Source organism: Chrysoperla carnea, chromosome 3 (assembly GCF_905475395.1).
Source record: "Chrysoperla carnea chromosome 3, inChrCarn1.1, whole genome shotgun sequence".
Taxonomy (NCBI): Eukaryota; Metazoa; Arthropoda; class Insecta; order Neuroptera; family Chrysopidae; genus Chrysoperla; species Chrysoperla carnea.
The window spans coordinates 20741010-20754923 of record NC_058339.1 but is presented as its reverse complement, the minus strand read 5'-3'; the positions used below and the strand labels follow the sequence as shown (position 1 = coordinate 20754923).

Genomic DNA, 13914 nt, shown 5'->3' with positions numbered 1-13914 from the left:
AAACATTTTTTACATTTAAACTTTTGTTCTATCTCTAACGGTTTACAAGATGGGTCCTAGGGACCCAAGACCCAATTGACCTATGTTGCTCATTTACGAACTCGATTTCACTTTTTACGTCCTGAGTACGCTGTAAAAATTTCATCTTGATATCTTTTTACGTTTTTGAGTTATCGTGTTGGCAGACAGAAGGACAGACGGACAGACAACCGGAAATGGACTAATTAGGTGATTCTATGAACACCTATAGCAAAATTTTGTTGGTAGCATCAATATTTTTAAGCGTTACAAACTTGGGACTAAACTTAGTATACCTTGCATATTACATTTATGCATGGTATAAAAATTTCACACCTATTTTTGGGTAGGGCAATAATCTGGAAAAAATAAATAGTAGACATTATTTATCATACATAAATAGATGGCATAGAAACACTATTCATATTCAATTTTTTCACCGAATAAAATCCTACAAAATTAAAACGTAATAAAGAAAAAAGTGCAGGCTCATTCCATTTTCAAATTTGTTTTGTAAAAAATTTATTAATTATTAAAAATCAATTAACTATAATATAGTTTTTTTTATTGCTAATTATAAAATTAGTTATAAAACTATAAAATCTGTGTAATAAATTTTATTTACAATTTTAAAAATGTTAAAATTAATTATAATATAAATAAAAAACACTTATGTTATTAATTTTACGGTACACCAATTTTATTGTTAATGTCTTTATAGTTCAGTATATTGTTAAATATATACGGGAGAGTGTGGTACCTAAGATCAAAATTGATATTTCTCTTTTGGTTAAAGTTATAGCAGCGGAATTTATGGTAGATATCGTTAAAATAATGACAATTTGTTCATGCACCTATAACTGATAAAGCGTCCTCTTCTAGATATAGGTTAGGTGCACGAAGGACACACTTAGGCTATAGAGCCCATTGTGAAACCATATATGTGTTTTACCACCTTTCCGCACATAATTTCATTTATCAGCTCCTCAATTTAAGAGGCTGGTTGCACCTCCTTCATGCATATACCATGCACTACACCAGCCCATCACAACTATTAATTAAATTAATTTTGTTGCGACGGCGCGAATCGAACCCGCTACCCTAAGCATATCGCAAAAATGTTTTCTCCAAACGGGATTTACAAAAATATCCCCTTCTTCCCGAATTTCAAGAATCTGAAAAAGGATGCTTTCGCGACATCAGTATTCCTACTCATTATTAGCTCAATTTAAAATATCAAGCATAATTCTCAAGCTTTAACAAATAGTCATGCTTATTAGTGACTCATAAAAACAATTATTTTCTACTCTCTAGTACAATAAAAGTTTGTGCCTAAAAATATATTTTTAATTTAAATTTTCAATTTAAAACTAAAATAATATGTATATCCAATTTGGAGGAAGCGATGGGAAAATCAGATCATACCATAAAAATCCATTGTTATCCGATTTACAAATACATGCAAAATTTCGGAACCCAGGATATAATAAAAGCTAAATAAATGCTAAATAAAAGCTTGCAATAAAAACTATTTTACTATTAAGACAAAAAATTTGTTTTCATTTTGCTTGAAAATTTTATTATACTTGAATTCAAGGAACTGTATGATGATTCAAGGTACAACATGTTACCCTACTATACAATGAGTACACAACTGATTAATTAATACAAAGAACAAATTAAGATAATTAAACTTGATTTTTTTAAGTTTGTTATGAAATCAATTTTATTATTTACATGGTAAATTACTGTTTTGTATATTAGGTATATTTTATTTTATCTAGTTAGGCACATATATGCCAAAAACTTAATTGACTATGACCTCAATGTTAATTCACAAATTATTTATATGTGCATGTTTAATTTAGTCTTGGATTTATGTTTGGATCAAGTATGCATATTTATTCAAGAAAGAGTGTGTGTATTCGCCGAATATAAAATTGACACGATATAAAAATTTTATGTTTAATAGTGTCGAATGTCGACACCTCCTTGAATTCTATCACAATTGTTTAGTTTTATCAGAAAAATGTTCGAAGTCAATATTCCTGTAATTAATTTTTATAGCTTAAGTTATAATTCCCAAACAAAGTTATTAGATGAGTAGTTCAACAAAAAAAAATTTTGTTTTGGAATTTGATGAAACTCGGTGGATGGGGTTATTTTGACCCAAAAAGTATAAAAATCGGGTTAATTTAATGATTGGATTCAGAGTTTCTGAGATATCGCAATATTTAGATCGATTTAAGTCTGTATCTCAAAAATTATTCAACCATTCATCAAATGCACCCGATTTTTGTACTTTTTGGATCAAAATTACCTTATAAACTGAGTTTTATCGAAATTGGAGAGAACGAAAATTTTTCGATTTTTTGCAATTTATTTAAGGGGGACACCCTTTTGAAAAAATCGAGAAAATCGGAAAAAAAAAATTTGTTTTGGAATGTGATGAAAGTCGGTGGATGGGGTTATTTTGACCCAAATAGTAATAAAATCGGGTTAATTTAATGATTGGATGCAGAGTTTCTGAGATAGCGCAATATTTGCATCGATTTTGGTCCGTATCTCAAAAACTATTCGACCAGTCATCAAATGTACTCGATTTTTGTATTTTTTGGGTCCAAATTACCTTATATACTCAGTTTTATCTAAATTGGAGATTTAAAAAAATTTTCGATTACTTGCAATTTTTTAAGGGCTACCCCTAAAAAAAATCGAGAAAAACGAAAAAAAAAATTTTTGTTTTGGAATTTGATGAAACTCGATGGATGGGGTAATTCTGATCCAAAAAGTATAAAAATCAGGTTAATTTAATGATTGGACCTATATTATTAATTTTTCTTATTACAGGTATCGATCAGTACAGTAAGCACCACAACACGACCATACAGTCGACGCCATAGAGCACCAAGTTCGATACTTTCCTCCGATAGTGATATACGATTTACAAGGAAGAAATTAAGTTCAAGTGTACGTTGTGGTTGTTACATCCTTGCCGGATTTCTCACATTCTTATTATTTGCAGCTATATTTGTATATATTGCATGTAAGTATATATATTAATATTTAATATCATAAATAATAATTAATGCATGTACCTACGTAAAGGAAATTGAATACTTATAAATAAATTATTATTATCATTATTATTATTACTGTAAATTAATCAATGAACCATATACATTATATGTTCAAAGATTAATGAGCTATGTGAGAATATGGAAAGTTATGATTAATGTTATTCATTTTGAAAATATCTTTTATAATGGATTAAAAGGGTATTAACAAACGTCTCTAGTTACCAGGAGCGGATTAAACATTTTTAGGCCTCATGCTAGCTCTCTGAAAGGACCTGATTAGCTCTCTAAAAGGGCCATCAAGAACTTATTAATCTCCAAGTAATTGTGTTATCAAAGAAATCGTATTTTTTAAATTTATGACGTCATCAGAATCCAAAAAATTTAATTTTGCGCTATCACATCCAAATTTTATCCAATTTTGTTTAACCAAGTATGTAATCCTACTAAATTTGGGCCATTCTTTTCAAATTTGGGACCACAATTAACCTAGCTCTAATATATTTCAAGAATGTAAAGTCCTTGCCCCGGAATTAAACAAATAAGTGATAGTTAGCGAAAAACTGGTATCACAGCTAAAAAGAATGGCTCAAAATAAGTGGGTTTCAAAAAAAATTACAATAAGATCGGATCAAATTTGCCCTTGTTATCAAAAAAATCGAATTTTTTAACTTTATGACGTCATCAGAATCCAAAAAATTAATTTTGCTCTATCACATCCAAATTTTATCCAATTTTGTTTAACCAAGTATGTAATCCTACTAAATTTGGGCCATTCTTTTCAAATTTGTGACCAAAATTAAATTAGCTCCAATAGATTTCAAGAATGTAGTGTCCTTGTCCCGGAATTAATCAAATAAGTGATAGTTAGCGAAAAACTGGTATCACAGCTAAAAAGAATGGCTCAAAGTAAGTGGGTTTCAAAAAAAATTCCAATAAAATCGAATCAAATTTGCCTATGTTATCAAAAAATCGATTTTTTTAGCTTTATGACGTCATCAGAATCCAAAAAATTTAATTTTATTCTATCACATCCAAATTTTATCCAATCTTGATAAACCAAGTATATAATCCTACCAAATTTGGGTCATATTCTTCAAATTTGTGATCAAAATTAACCTAGTTCTAATAGGTTTCAAGAATGTGGAGTCCTGGTCCCGGAATTAGCCACATAAGTGAAAGCTAGCGAAAAATTGACATCACAGGTGAAAAGAATGACCCAAAAGTTTAGTAAATAAAATTCCAATAAATCGAATTTGAAAACTTCATCAGGTAGTCTTCGATTTTTTTCGTATATTGATTTTAAAGTAAATAAATTATTCCGAAAATTCTTTAAATAGCATATTATTTTCACCTCAAAATTTGCCTGTTTTAATATAGAACCGATATAAATAATTAGCATAAATTATTTTGTTCATACATCATCGAAATTCTAGTTCAGAAGCTGTATTGTTAAGATAGTAAAATATTATTATTATTTTTATTAATTTATACACTTTTGCATAATAACTACTGTTTATATTTTAAATTTTACAAATAAAAGATTATATATTTAAGATAATAATGGTTTTTTTTCTTCATAAATAGTCTATTGTGTTTAGAGATTACCTACAACGTTGTTCAAAAATGAAGCATACCCAGGTGTGTTACTAAGTAATTCGATGAATTTTATTAGTACGATTCTGCTACGCGTGCCTGTTCTTTGGCTAGGCTTTAAGATAATAGAGTAGTTTCCTTATGTCGAATTGTCTATATTACTTATACAATTGTAAAAGTACACTTGATATCACAACAAAATTTAAAAGTTAAATTAAAATTGATTAAAAAATGAAGAAGTAATACACATTCAAAGATTGTTATCTGTTTCTTTTTTGAAAACAAAGTTTTATATGTAATGTCTATGGCGATACCGTGCAATGAAGTCACTAGTCGATATTTCCCTCTTTGTTTAATTATAAGTTTTAAACGTTCATATTTTGATTATTTCTAAAGATTTTCAAAAACCAACTTCACTTGCCTATTCGTGAAGTAAAAACTCTTCATCTGGATTGATAAAAAAGAGTCAACATCCCCATTAGAGTTTTAAATACTTTCCCTGTTGTTGCCAAGAATTACGATACTGGCCACCAAAATTTTTATTCTGAAAATTGTTTGTGCTTACTGTAAGCCAAGCGCCTTTGCTTACATGACAAATCTCTTTACAGACATAACTATAGAACACATTCATATATGTATTAACAAAAAAAACTTTATTAATGAGCCTTAGCCAGGGCTTGGGAAAGGACTGGCGTATCAAGTCTTGGTAAACCACTGCTGGCTCAAGCTTAAGCAACAAAAAAACAAGTTGCGATTTATTATGTATGGCCAAATATCGAACCAAGGCTTGATAAATCCATGCTGCTTTGTATTCGATGTCCCCATCCGTAATGGTATAAATTATATGATTAGTTGACCACCATGACTTTATTCCACTGCCCAGCCAATCGTTTGTTTATCAACCGTTTATCTTTTACTTTAAGTAAAATCAAATTTGCATAATTTTTTAAATTTTGAACAACATTGTAGTTTTTAATTTTATGACACATATTAAAAACATCATCATTACGCCGTGCTGGTAATTTCAAACACTATATTCTTTTTCTTACATCTTGTGCGATTGAGAGTGTAACGGAACTTTATATATTTGTTTTCAAATAACATTACTGACCGAGTTCAGCATTTTTATTACTTGCAAATCTATTATAATTAAATATATTTATATATTTTTTATCTGTCTACAAATTTCGAAATGGCATACAGATTTATTGAATTTTTATGAAATAATTTTTTATTACCCTTTTTAAATTTTTTTTAATTTACGATTTTGCGTATTCCATCGTTAAACGTTAAAAATTTTAATAGCATTTATTTTTAGGTCAACTAATAAGTATTGTTATGATTTATTTTATTAAGGCCCGAAAGTTACGTCCAAAATATAAACAAGTTTGTCCAAGCATGATGTCTGTCTGTGGTACCGTAGCGCCTAAACGGATGAACCGTTTTTAATTTTTTCTTAGCTATGTTTCAAGTGCGAGATTAATGTTCCGTACCCGAAAAAACTAAAAAATTGGCGATGATCTTCAAAATCGATTCAGTTTGGAAAAGGCACGACATATAATTTTAGCATATAAATAATTACTATGAAAATGAATATGGTCAAATAAACCTGGCTCCATTCATTTCGAAAAGTGAAATGGTAAATAATTAAGTAATTCAAAACAATAATTCAAAAGAACAAAGTCAACTCAAATATTTCAATTTCAATTAATATATTTTTCCAAAAATTTGTCCCAAAAAATTCTCTAAGTATCCTTTTTATCTCATATGAAGCCCTTGACCATTACTTTGAAATTGATTTAAAAAGGAATGTTATAAGATTAAAGAGTTTATATGTGTGTTTCTCAGTGGCCTCGTAGCCCTTAAACGGTCGAACCGACTCGATTAAAAACATTTTATTGCTAAGTTTCCAAAAATCAGTTTACAAGGAATAAATCGCATTTGTCGGGGGTTTTAAATTTTGTAAATTTCACTTGTTGCATATTTAAATTCATCGTTTCAAAGTTAAACGTCAATCTCAAGCAACATCAATCAAGCAGGAGAAACATAGAATTAGACTGAAAATCTTGCTCGAAAATGGAAAAACTTGATATTCGGAAAGATATTCGTTCTCCTGACATTCGGAAAAACTCATTCTCCTCTGACATTCGGAACATTTTTTTAAATTGAATGATTTGATAATTTTCATGTTTTGATACTTTGATACACTTCATAAAAGCAAATGAAAATGTAGCGTTATTAAATATAAATAAATATTGCATAATAACTAAAAAACAATAAATTTTAAATTTGCCAAAAAATTGAATAATTTTTAATAACAAATTTATATCATAAGACCAGAAAGCGTATAAAATTCGTACTCATGAAACACTTAATTTAGTTACACATTAAAATAATAGTAATAATAAAGTACAATACAATTAAATTATTATTTTTTCTCACAATTAATTATAAATTAATTACAAGTACGTACTTAAATTAACAACAACGTTATTAATAAATTAATTAATTATAACGTAATATTCATCAACTATATGTGTATTATCTTTTGTTTGTGTTAATACTCTATTTTCTGGTTTATATAATTTTTTCCTGATTATATCAAATGAAATTAAAATTAAATAAAACTAATTTAATTCTTTTTATCAAGATAATAAATTTTTCCAAATTGTTTTATGATGAAAACAAGTTTGCTTACAAGCAGTATTAGATCCTTGCCTAGGCCGAAAAATGGCTCGTGCCATACAACATTTCTAGCATTCTTCGATAATTTTCCTTTCGTTTCACTTCAAAATATAACGATTTGAATTTTTTCCCTGGCAGCAATATTTTCTTTTTATGCCTACATATCTATACAATCCTGAAAGTAATCGACAAAAGTTGTATGGATTAATCACTTTTTATCTTGAATTGAAAGGGTCAGGAATCTGATTTACGCAAATTCAAATTTAAAATGCATAAGCTCAATATCTTTCTTATAAGAAGTTATTATGTATTATGCTACAATTTCTCTCGGCTACGCAATTCCTGCGTGCCGAATTTTTAATACCTATAAATTAAATAAAGTGAATACACTATTGTAATAAAAACCGCATTAATTTGAAATTATTGCATTCATCAAAGTAGTTATTTATTATTATGAAATTACATCAATCCTAACAATGAATTTAAATCAATAAGTAACAGTGAGTGGAGTAAACACGAACGGCGGATAATTACGAACAGTGAAGTCTCGGGGGGGGGGGGGGGGTCGTAGTGGCATACAATACAATATTTATTTGCTGCATGCAGATCAGAATTTAGCAATATTTATACATTCTATATCCTCTAATTATGAAAAGAATTTGTAGTCATACATCAATAATAAAGTTATTTTTATTATTTTATTATTTTCAGTTATTTATTTTATTATAGTATGTACTACCAAAAACCAAACATAAATTCAGTTAAATAATAATTTATAATACAGGCAATATTATTATATAAATGATAAAATGTTTGTGTGAAAACATGGTTCAATTTCCTATTTATAAATAAAATTGATGATTATATAGTCCAAATATATACCGACTTTAGTCAAGGATAATTTTCAGAAATATATTTGCCATAACCAAAAATGTTTTATTATAAATTATTTTCACTTTTTTTTAATAAATTATTGGTAATTTTGTTCCTAGAATGTTCCTGTAATATACGTTTATACCTAAGGAGTTACCAAAGCGCCTACTGTAGAAACGGCTCAAAAAAGTTTTATAAAATCTTGATTATGCTTTGGCTAACATTTAATACTAGAATACGTAATTAATAATTAATTCATTGATTAATATTTGTTTTCAGACACATATGTATTATCAGATGATCTAACAGAAAAAAGTTTTCGAGGTACATTTCGAGTAATAGAAGGTGATACATTTTTACCAGAATTAGCTGATCCATCTACAGAATTATTTCGAGTACATTCTAGAGAATATCGTGAAAAAATAAATTTAGTATTTCGACGCAGTGAACTTAGGCCAGGGTTTGATGGCACAGAAATTTTAGCATTTGACGGGTAAGAAAATTAGTCATCTCTCTTATTCATATCTTTTCAATAGGTCGTTTTATTGACATGTTTTCCGTTTTCCACATTGAAAACGCCTCAATTTCTAAAGTTTTCGTAAATGAAATCGTTGTAGGTTACATTGAAATGAAGCCACTCACGAAGTTTCGTAAGAGTGTTAGTCATGAAAGCGTACCTGTACTGTAGACTAATAGCGATACAGATTTTTGAATCATTATTTTTTACTTTCAAAATACACCAAATTTTTCAAGTGTTAATTTTTTCAATAAAATTTTAATTTTAGTGAGGATGGAAAAGATTTAATTGTACATTTTAATTTACACTTTGATCCACATCAATTAAATGTCGACGAATTTGCCATAATGAGTGTATTATTAGATGAAATTAATTTACGTGATAATGCAAGATTTTTAACAAATATAACAATTGATCCATCAACGTTAGATGTACAAAAAAGTGATGCACCAATTACAACACCAGCAACATTACGTGCAACTAGTACAGAATTGCCATCAACAACAATTGAAATTACACCACCAAGAAAATGTCATCCAATTGAGTTACAATATTGTAAACATCTACCATACAATTTAACGTCCTACCCAAATGTACTTGGACATACTTCAGTAAAAGAAATCGAAGATGATGTGATAGCATTTCGTGAACTTGTTGATGCTGAATGTTATCATATGGCATACGAATTTGTTTGCCAATTACTACAACCATCATGTTCAGTACGCATCAATAAGTTCGAAGATGAAATGATAATGCCATGTCGTAGTTTTTGTCGAGATTTTATAACTGGCTGTGGTAGTCGATTGCCAGAACGTATTAAAACATTTTTAGATTGTAGTCGATTTCCTGAATTTGGTGGAATTGGTACCTGTCGACCAAAACCAGGTACTTAACATTTTAATTAACGAAAAAATTTGGATTATTCCGGTTTAAATAGCAGAATTTCATTACAAACTAATGATGATAGAAATCATGACAAATTTTCATTTTATAATTGATTTTCAGGATGTATACAAGAATTGAAATCGAAAGCAATGTCACCACGAATTTGTGATGGTATTATTGATTGTGAAGATTTATCGGATGAAACAGCTTGCGCTTATTGCCCAGCAGGATATTTACATTGTGGTATTGGACGAAAATGTATACGTCCAGCGAATCGATGTGATGGGAAACAAGATTGTCCCGACAACAGTGATGAAAGAAATTGTTGTATGTAACTGTTATTTACCCAAACTAAAATGTATAATTAAAATCATTTTCACCACGTCGACCCCTGATTATAAATTGCACAAAATATTTTTGATAAAAAAGTTTTCTATGAAAGGAGGAAATATAAAATTTTTTATCGAAAAATTATGTTATTGAAAAACAATAAAAAATCGTCATAAGTTATCCATGTTCAAACGTCTGTCTGTGACATCGCAACTCCTAAACGGATGAACCGATTTTGATTTTTGTTTTTTGTTTGAAAAGTAATTTAATGGAGATTGTTCTTAGCTATGTTACAAGAAAATCGGTTCAGTTTGGAGAAAGTTACAAGGAAAAACCCACATTAAATAATCTTTTGACCCGATGATCTTTTAAATATTGTAAATTTCACTTGTTTTACTTGCTTAGCGGAAAAACAAAGAAAGAATGAAATGCTGGTGACACTACATCAAATCCGGAAAGAATTTTTGGAAAGATGGCAGCCATACCTTTCATAGTCGAATTAAAATCCCTTTTACTTTTGAGTAAAGGTTTTTCTTCATTTGCTTGTAATTTAATAAATGTTTGTTATTTTTAAGTATCACTGGCTCCAACAATATTTAACATCACTCAATATGATCCCATATCGCCACAACAGACGAAATATTTCGATTCAGGATACGTTATATACAATGAAAAAGGAACATATGGTAAATTGTGTACAGAAAATGTCAAGAAAATTGTGGAAAATGATACATATATTTTAGACAGAAATCCTGTTTTAGAATCGGTTGCTACAAGTTTGTGCAAATCAATTTCATATGAGTAAGTATTGATTTTTGTCAGTATGGTAGGACTACAGGTCCTTCCTTAAAAAAGTAGCCACCAAAAAACTGTGTTTTCGGATTCTTTTTGCAATTGAATAACTGATGAACACAGTTTTTTCATTATCTGTTATCGGTTTTGTTTTCAATGAGTGCTGTCTCATTAGGGAAATTTTTCACGGATATTCTTTAGAGAATATTTTCGGGATCTTTTTTTCAAGAATCTATAATTCCGTAATCATCCTTCAAAGTCTGTGTATTTTCCAGTTCTTATAAGCTGACCAATTCCATTTTTTAATAATAATGTATATTTTTAATAGGAAATTAGAGTCCATACAAATGAAAAGAGACTCTGAAGAAAATATTCCGTATGTTCAAATGAAAGACCCAAACGCATCGGAACTAACATTTGTACGTGCTGTGTGCCCAAATAAAGAAGTATTACATGTACAATGTTCTGAATTAGATTGTGGAGTTCAAGCTTTGAGAGATCAAGCTGGTATTGAAGGGTTATCAAAAATGGCACGCCATGGTGATTGGCCATGGCATATAGCTTTATTTAAAGAAGATATTCATGTTTGTGATGGTACATTAATATCATCCGATTGGATTATTACAACAGCATCATGTTTCCAAGGACAACCAAAAGCAGAATGGATTGCAAAAGCAGGTCAAATACGTACTGATGCTTCAGCTCCATGGCAGCAAACTAGACGGATAGTTGGAATGGTGAAATCTCCAGTTGAAGGCAGTACAATTGTAATGGTGAAATTAGAGGAACCGTATATATTTTCCGATTTTATTCGACCGATTTGTTTGCCCGAAGAACATTTTGTGAAAGGAAATATTCTAAGCAACTTGTCTTATTGTAATACATTGGGTTGGGCACGAAATCGTGAACAATTGCAACGTGTACAAATACAAGTAACTAACATGGAAAAGTGTGAAAATGTATCAATAGCAACTGTAAATAGTATATGCACGGAATCACCTTATTCAACAAAGGATTGTAATGTTAGTATTTTTATTTAGTCTCGAGAAAATAATAAACCAAAACCTTGCTTTAAACCTAATTCCTTAAAAACCCACTTTGTTTCTTTCAAAGTTGGCCTCTATTAGTAGATTGAGGCTTAGATTCTGATTACTGTGCTACTGTGATTAACTTAATAATTATTATATTTTTTAGGAAGAGGAATTTGCTGGTAGTCCAATTTTATGTTTACTTCCGGATCAAAAACGATGGTCATTAATTGGAATCAGCAATTGGCGTATAGCATGCTCAAAGAATGGAGTAGAACGGCCAAGAATGTACGATAAAATTACATCAAATATAGAATGGATTCAAAAAACAATAAGTGCCATCACGTGATAAACTTTGATTAGCCACAATTAGTTTTAAGAAATTTAGTGAGAATGAAAAATAGTTTATTGAAAGACAAAATGTAATATTTGTTTTTATACTTTCAACATTTTTATACAACATCTAAAAGTTATAAATTATGCGTGTGGTATGTCTGAAATAAATTTTGTGTATAGTTTCGTGAAACTATATTTAATTCTACGACAAGATTGTTTAATAGTTTTTATTAGAATATCTAAATATAGATAAACAAATAAGATGTAACCTGATAATGACGCTTGACTTGATGGCTTTGAGCGTCAAATTAGGGTTTCGTCTAGCTGAAAGAAATAATAAACCACTATATCCATAATGGCTGGTGAATATTATATATAAAATCAGTTCTGATCACATTACGGTCTAAATTATTCTCGTGACTTAATTTATGCTCAAACTCAGCGGCAAGCGTTAGCATGAAAATATATCTTTACAGAAGTGAATTAATGAAAAAATTTTAACCGTAAAATGCGCTTGTCACTAAATTATCGGATTTTAGGCAAAAATATGAAAAATGGGTAAAATAGATTCTCAGGGTAATTAAGAGAGAATTGTCCAGTAAAGGCGGCAGATAACGGTTGAAACAGTTATTGTTGGAAAAGAAACAAAAATAAATTATTTAATTGGATGTTGTTATAATATTTATCTACTTAATAATTTTTTAGGTGATTTTTGAACATCTATTCACCAATTATTGTTTTATCAAAAATATTACTGACAACATCAAAATAGACAAATAATAAACTTGGATTAAATAGATCAAAAAGTTCTGAAACATGATTCTGTCTTGGTAGTTTTTCGCTACCTACCTTATTCATTGGTAAATATTTTGCCTAATATCTGGCTATCAAGTATAAATGACAACAACAACAACAATAGGCGCATACAGCCCGACGTGGGCCTTGGCCTCCTCCACAATGCGCCTGCAGACTTTGCGATCCTGGGTCTTGGTTCCCCATCCAGTGACTCGCATTGCCCTCAAATCATCCAGCACCTGGTCCATCCATCTGAGCCTTGGTCTTCCTCTCTTCCTGGTAGCATAGATAAACGACATACATTATTATAAAAGTCCGCCATATATTTTACAAATTTTACTACAATTTATTTAGTAAATTTTCAAATTTTCAATTGTAATTATTGAATAAAAAATGCTAACTATAGCAAATCACAAACATATGCTAGAATATTGTTAAGAAATGATGTCTGATTTAATTAATTGTAACAACTTTTTATAATTATTTATAATACTTATTTTGTTATGATTTGTTACTTAATGAAGTATATTGTGTAAATTAAAAGATTGTACATTTTTTTGTATGAGTGCAAATTTTAATTTTGTGCTAATTGATTTTTATTTTTATTTAACTTTAAAATATATAATTTTTTATAGATTGTTTAAAATTTATTTTTATTTAATATCCGCCCTGAATGATATTTAGTGCTTTATTTGTTTTCGCCGCGAATAATAGACTATATACTAGCGAAAATTATTACATTTTTTACTAGAACTTTTAATCTACATATAATTGGCATACAATATTCGTTATTAAATACCAATACAAACTCGGTCACATTTGTACAGTTTCGGTAAGATTTGTTTTCTACATAGCAAATAATACTCATACACCGTACGTGATGTCGGGTTGTCTGGTGTTTTTTTTTTTTGAATTGTGGAAAAATTGGAATGATGAATAAATTTTTTTTACCACTTAGAGTAAAAAATTCTCACTCCATGGA

The 13914-nt window shown here is 29.3% G+C and overlaps 1 protein-coding gene across 2 annotated transcripts in view; it reads left to right on the top strand.

Moving 5' to 3' along the window:
• Window positions 1-12212, top strand: part of LOC123295534 (atrial natriuretic peptide-converting enzyme) — a 41607-nt gene extending 29395 nt beyond the window's left edge. For both annotated transcript variants that reach the window (XM_044876917.1, XM_044876918.1), the window contains 7 exons: window positions 2869-3064; window positions 8529-8742; window positions 9035-9651; window positions 9772-9978; window positions 10557-10782; window positions 11102-11795; window positions 11968-12212. In XM_044876917.1, the coding sequence (XP_044732852.1) occupies window positions 2869-3064; window positions 8529-8742; window positions 9035-9651; window positions 9772-9978; window positions 10557-10782; window positions 11102-11795; window positions 11968-12150 (2337 nt within the window). In that variant the 3' untranslated portion in view covers window positions 12151-12212. The remainder of the gene's footprint in view (window positions 1-2868; window positions 3065-8528; window positions 8743-9034; window positions 9652-9771; window positions 9979-10556; window positions 10783-11101; window positions 11796-11967) is intronic.
• The last annotated feature ends 1702 nt before the right edge of the window (window positions 12213-13914 follow it).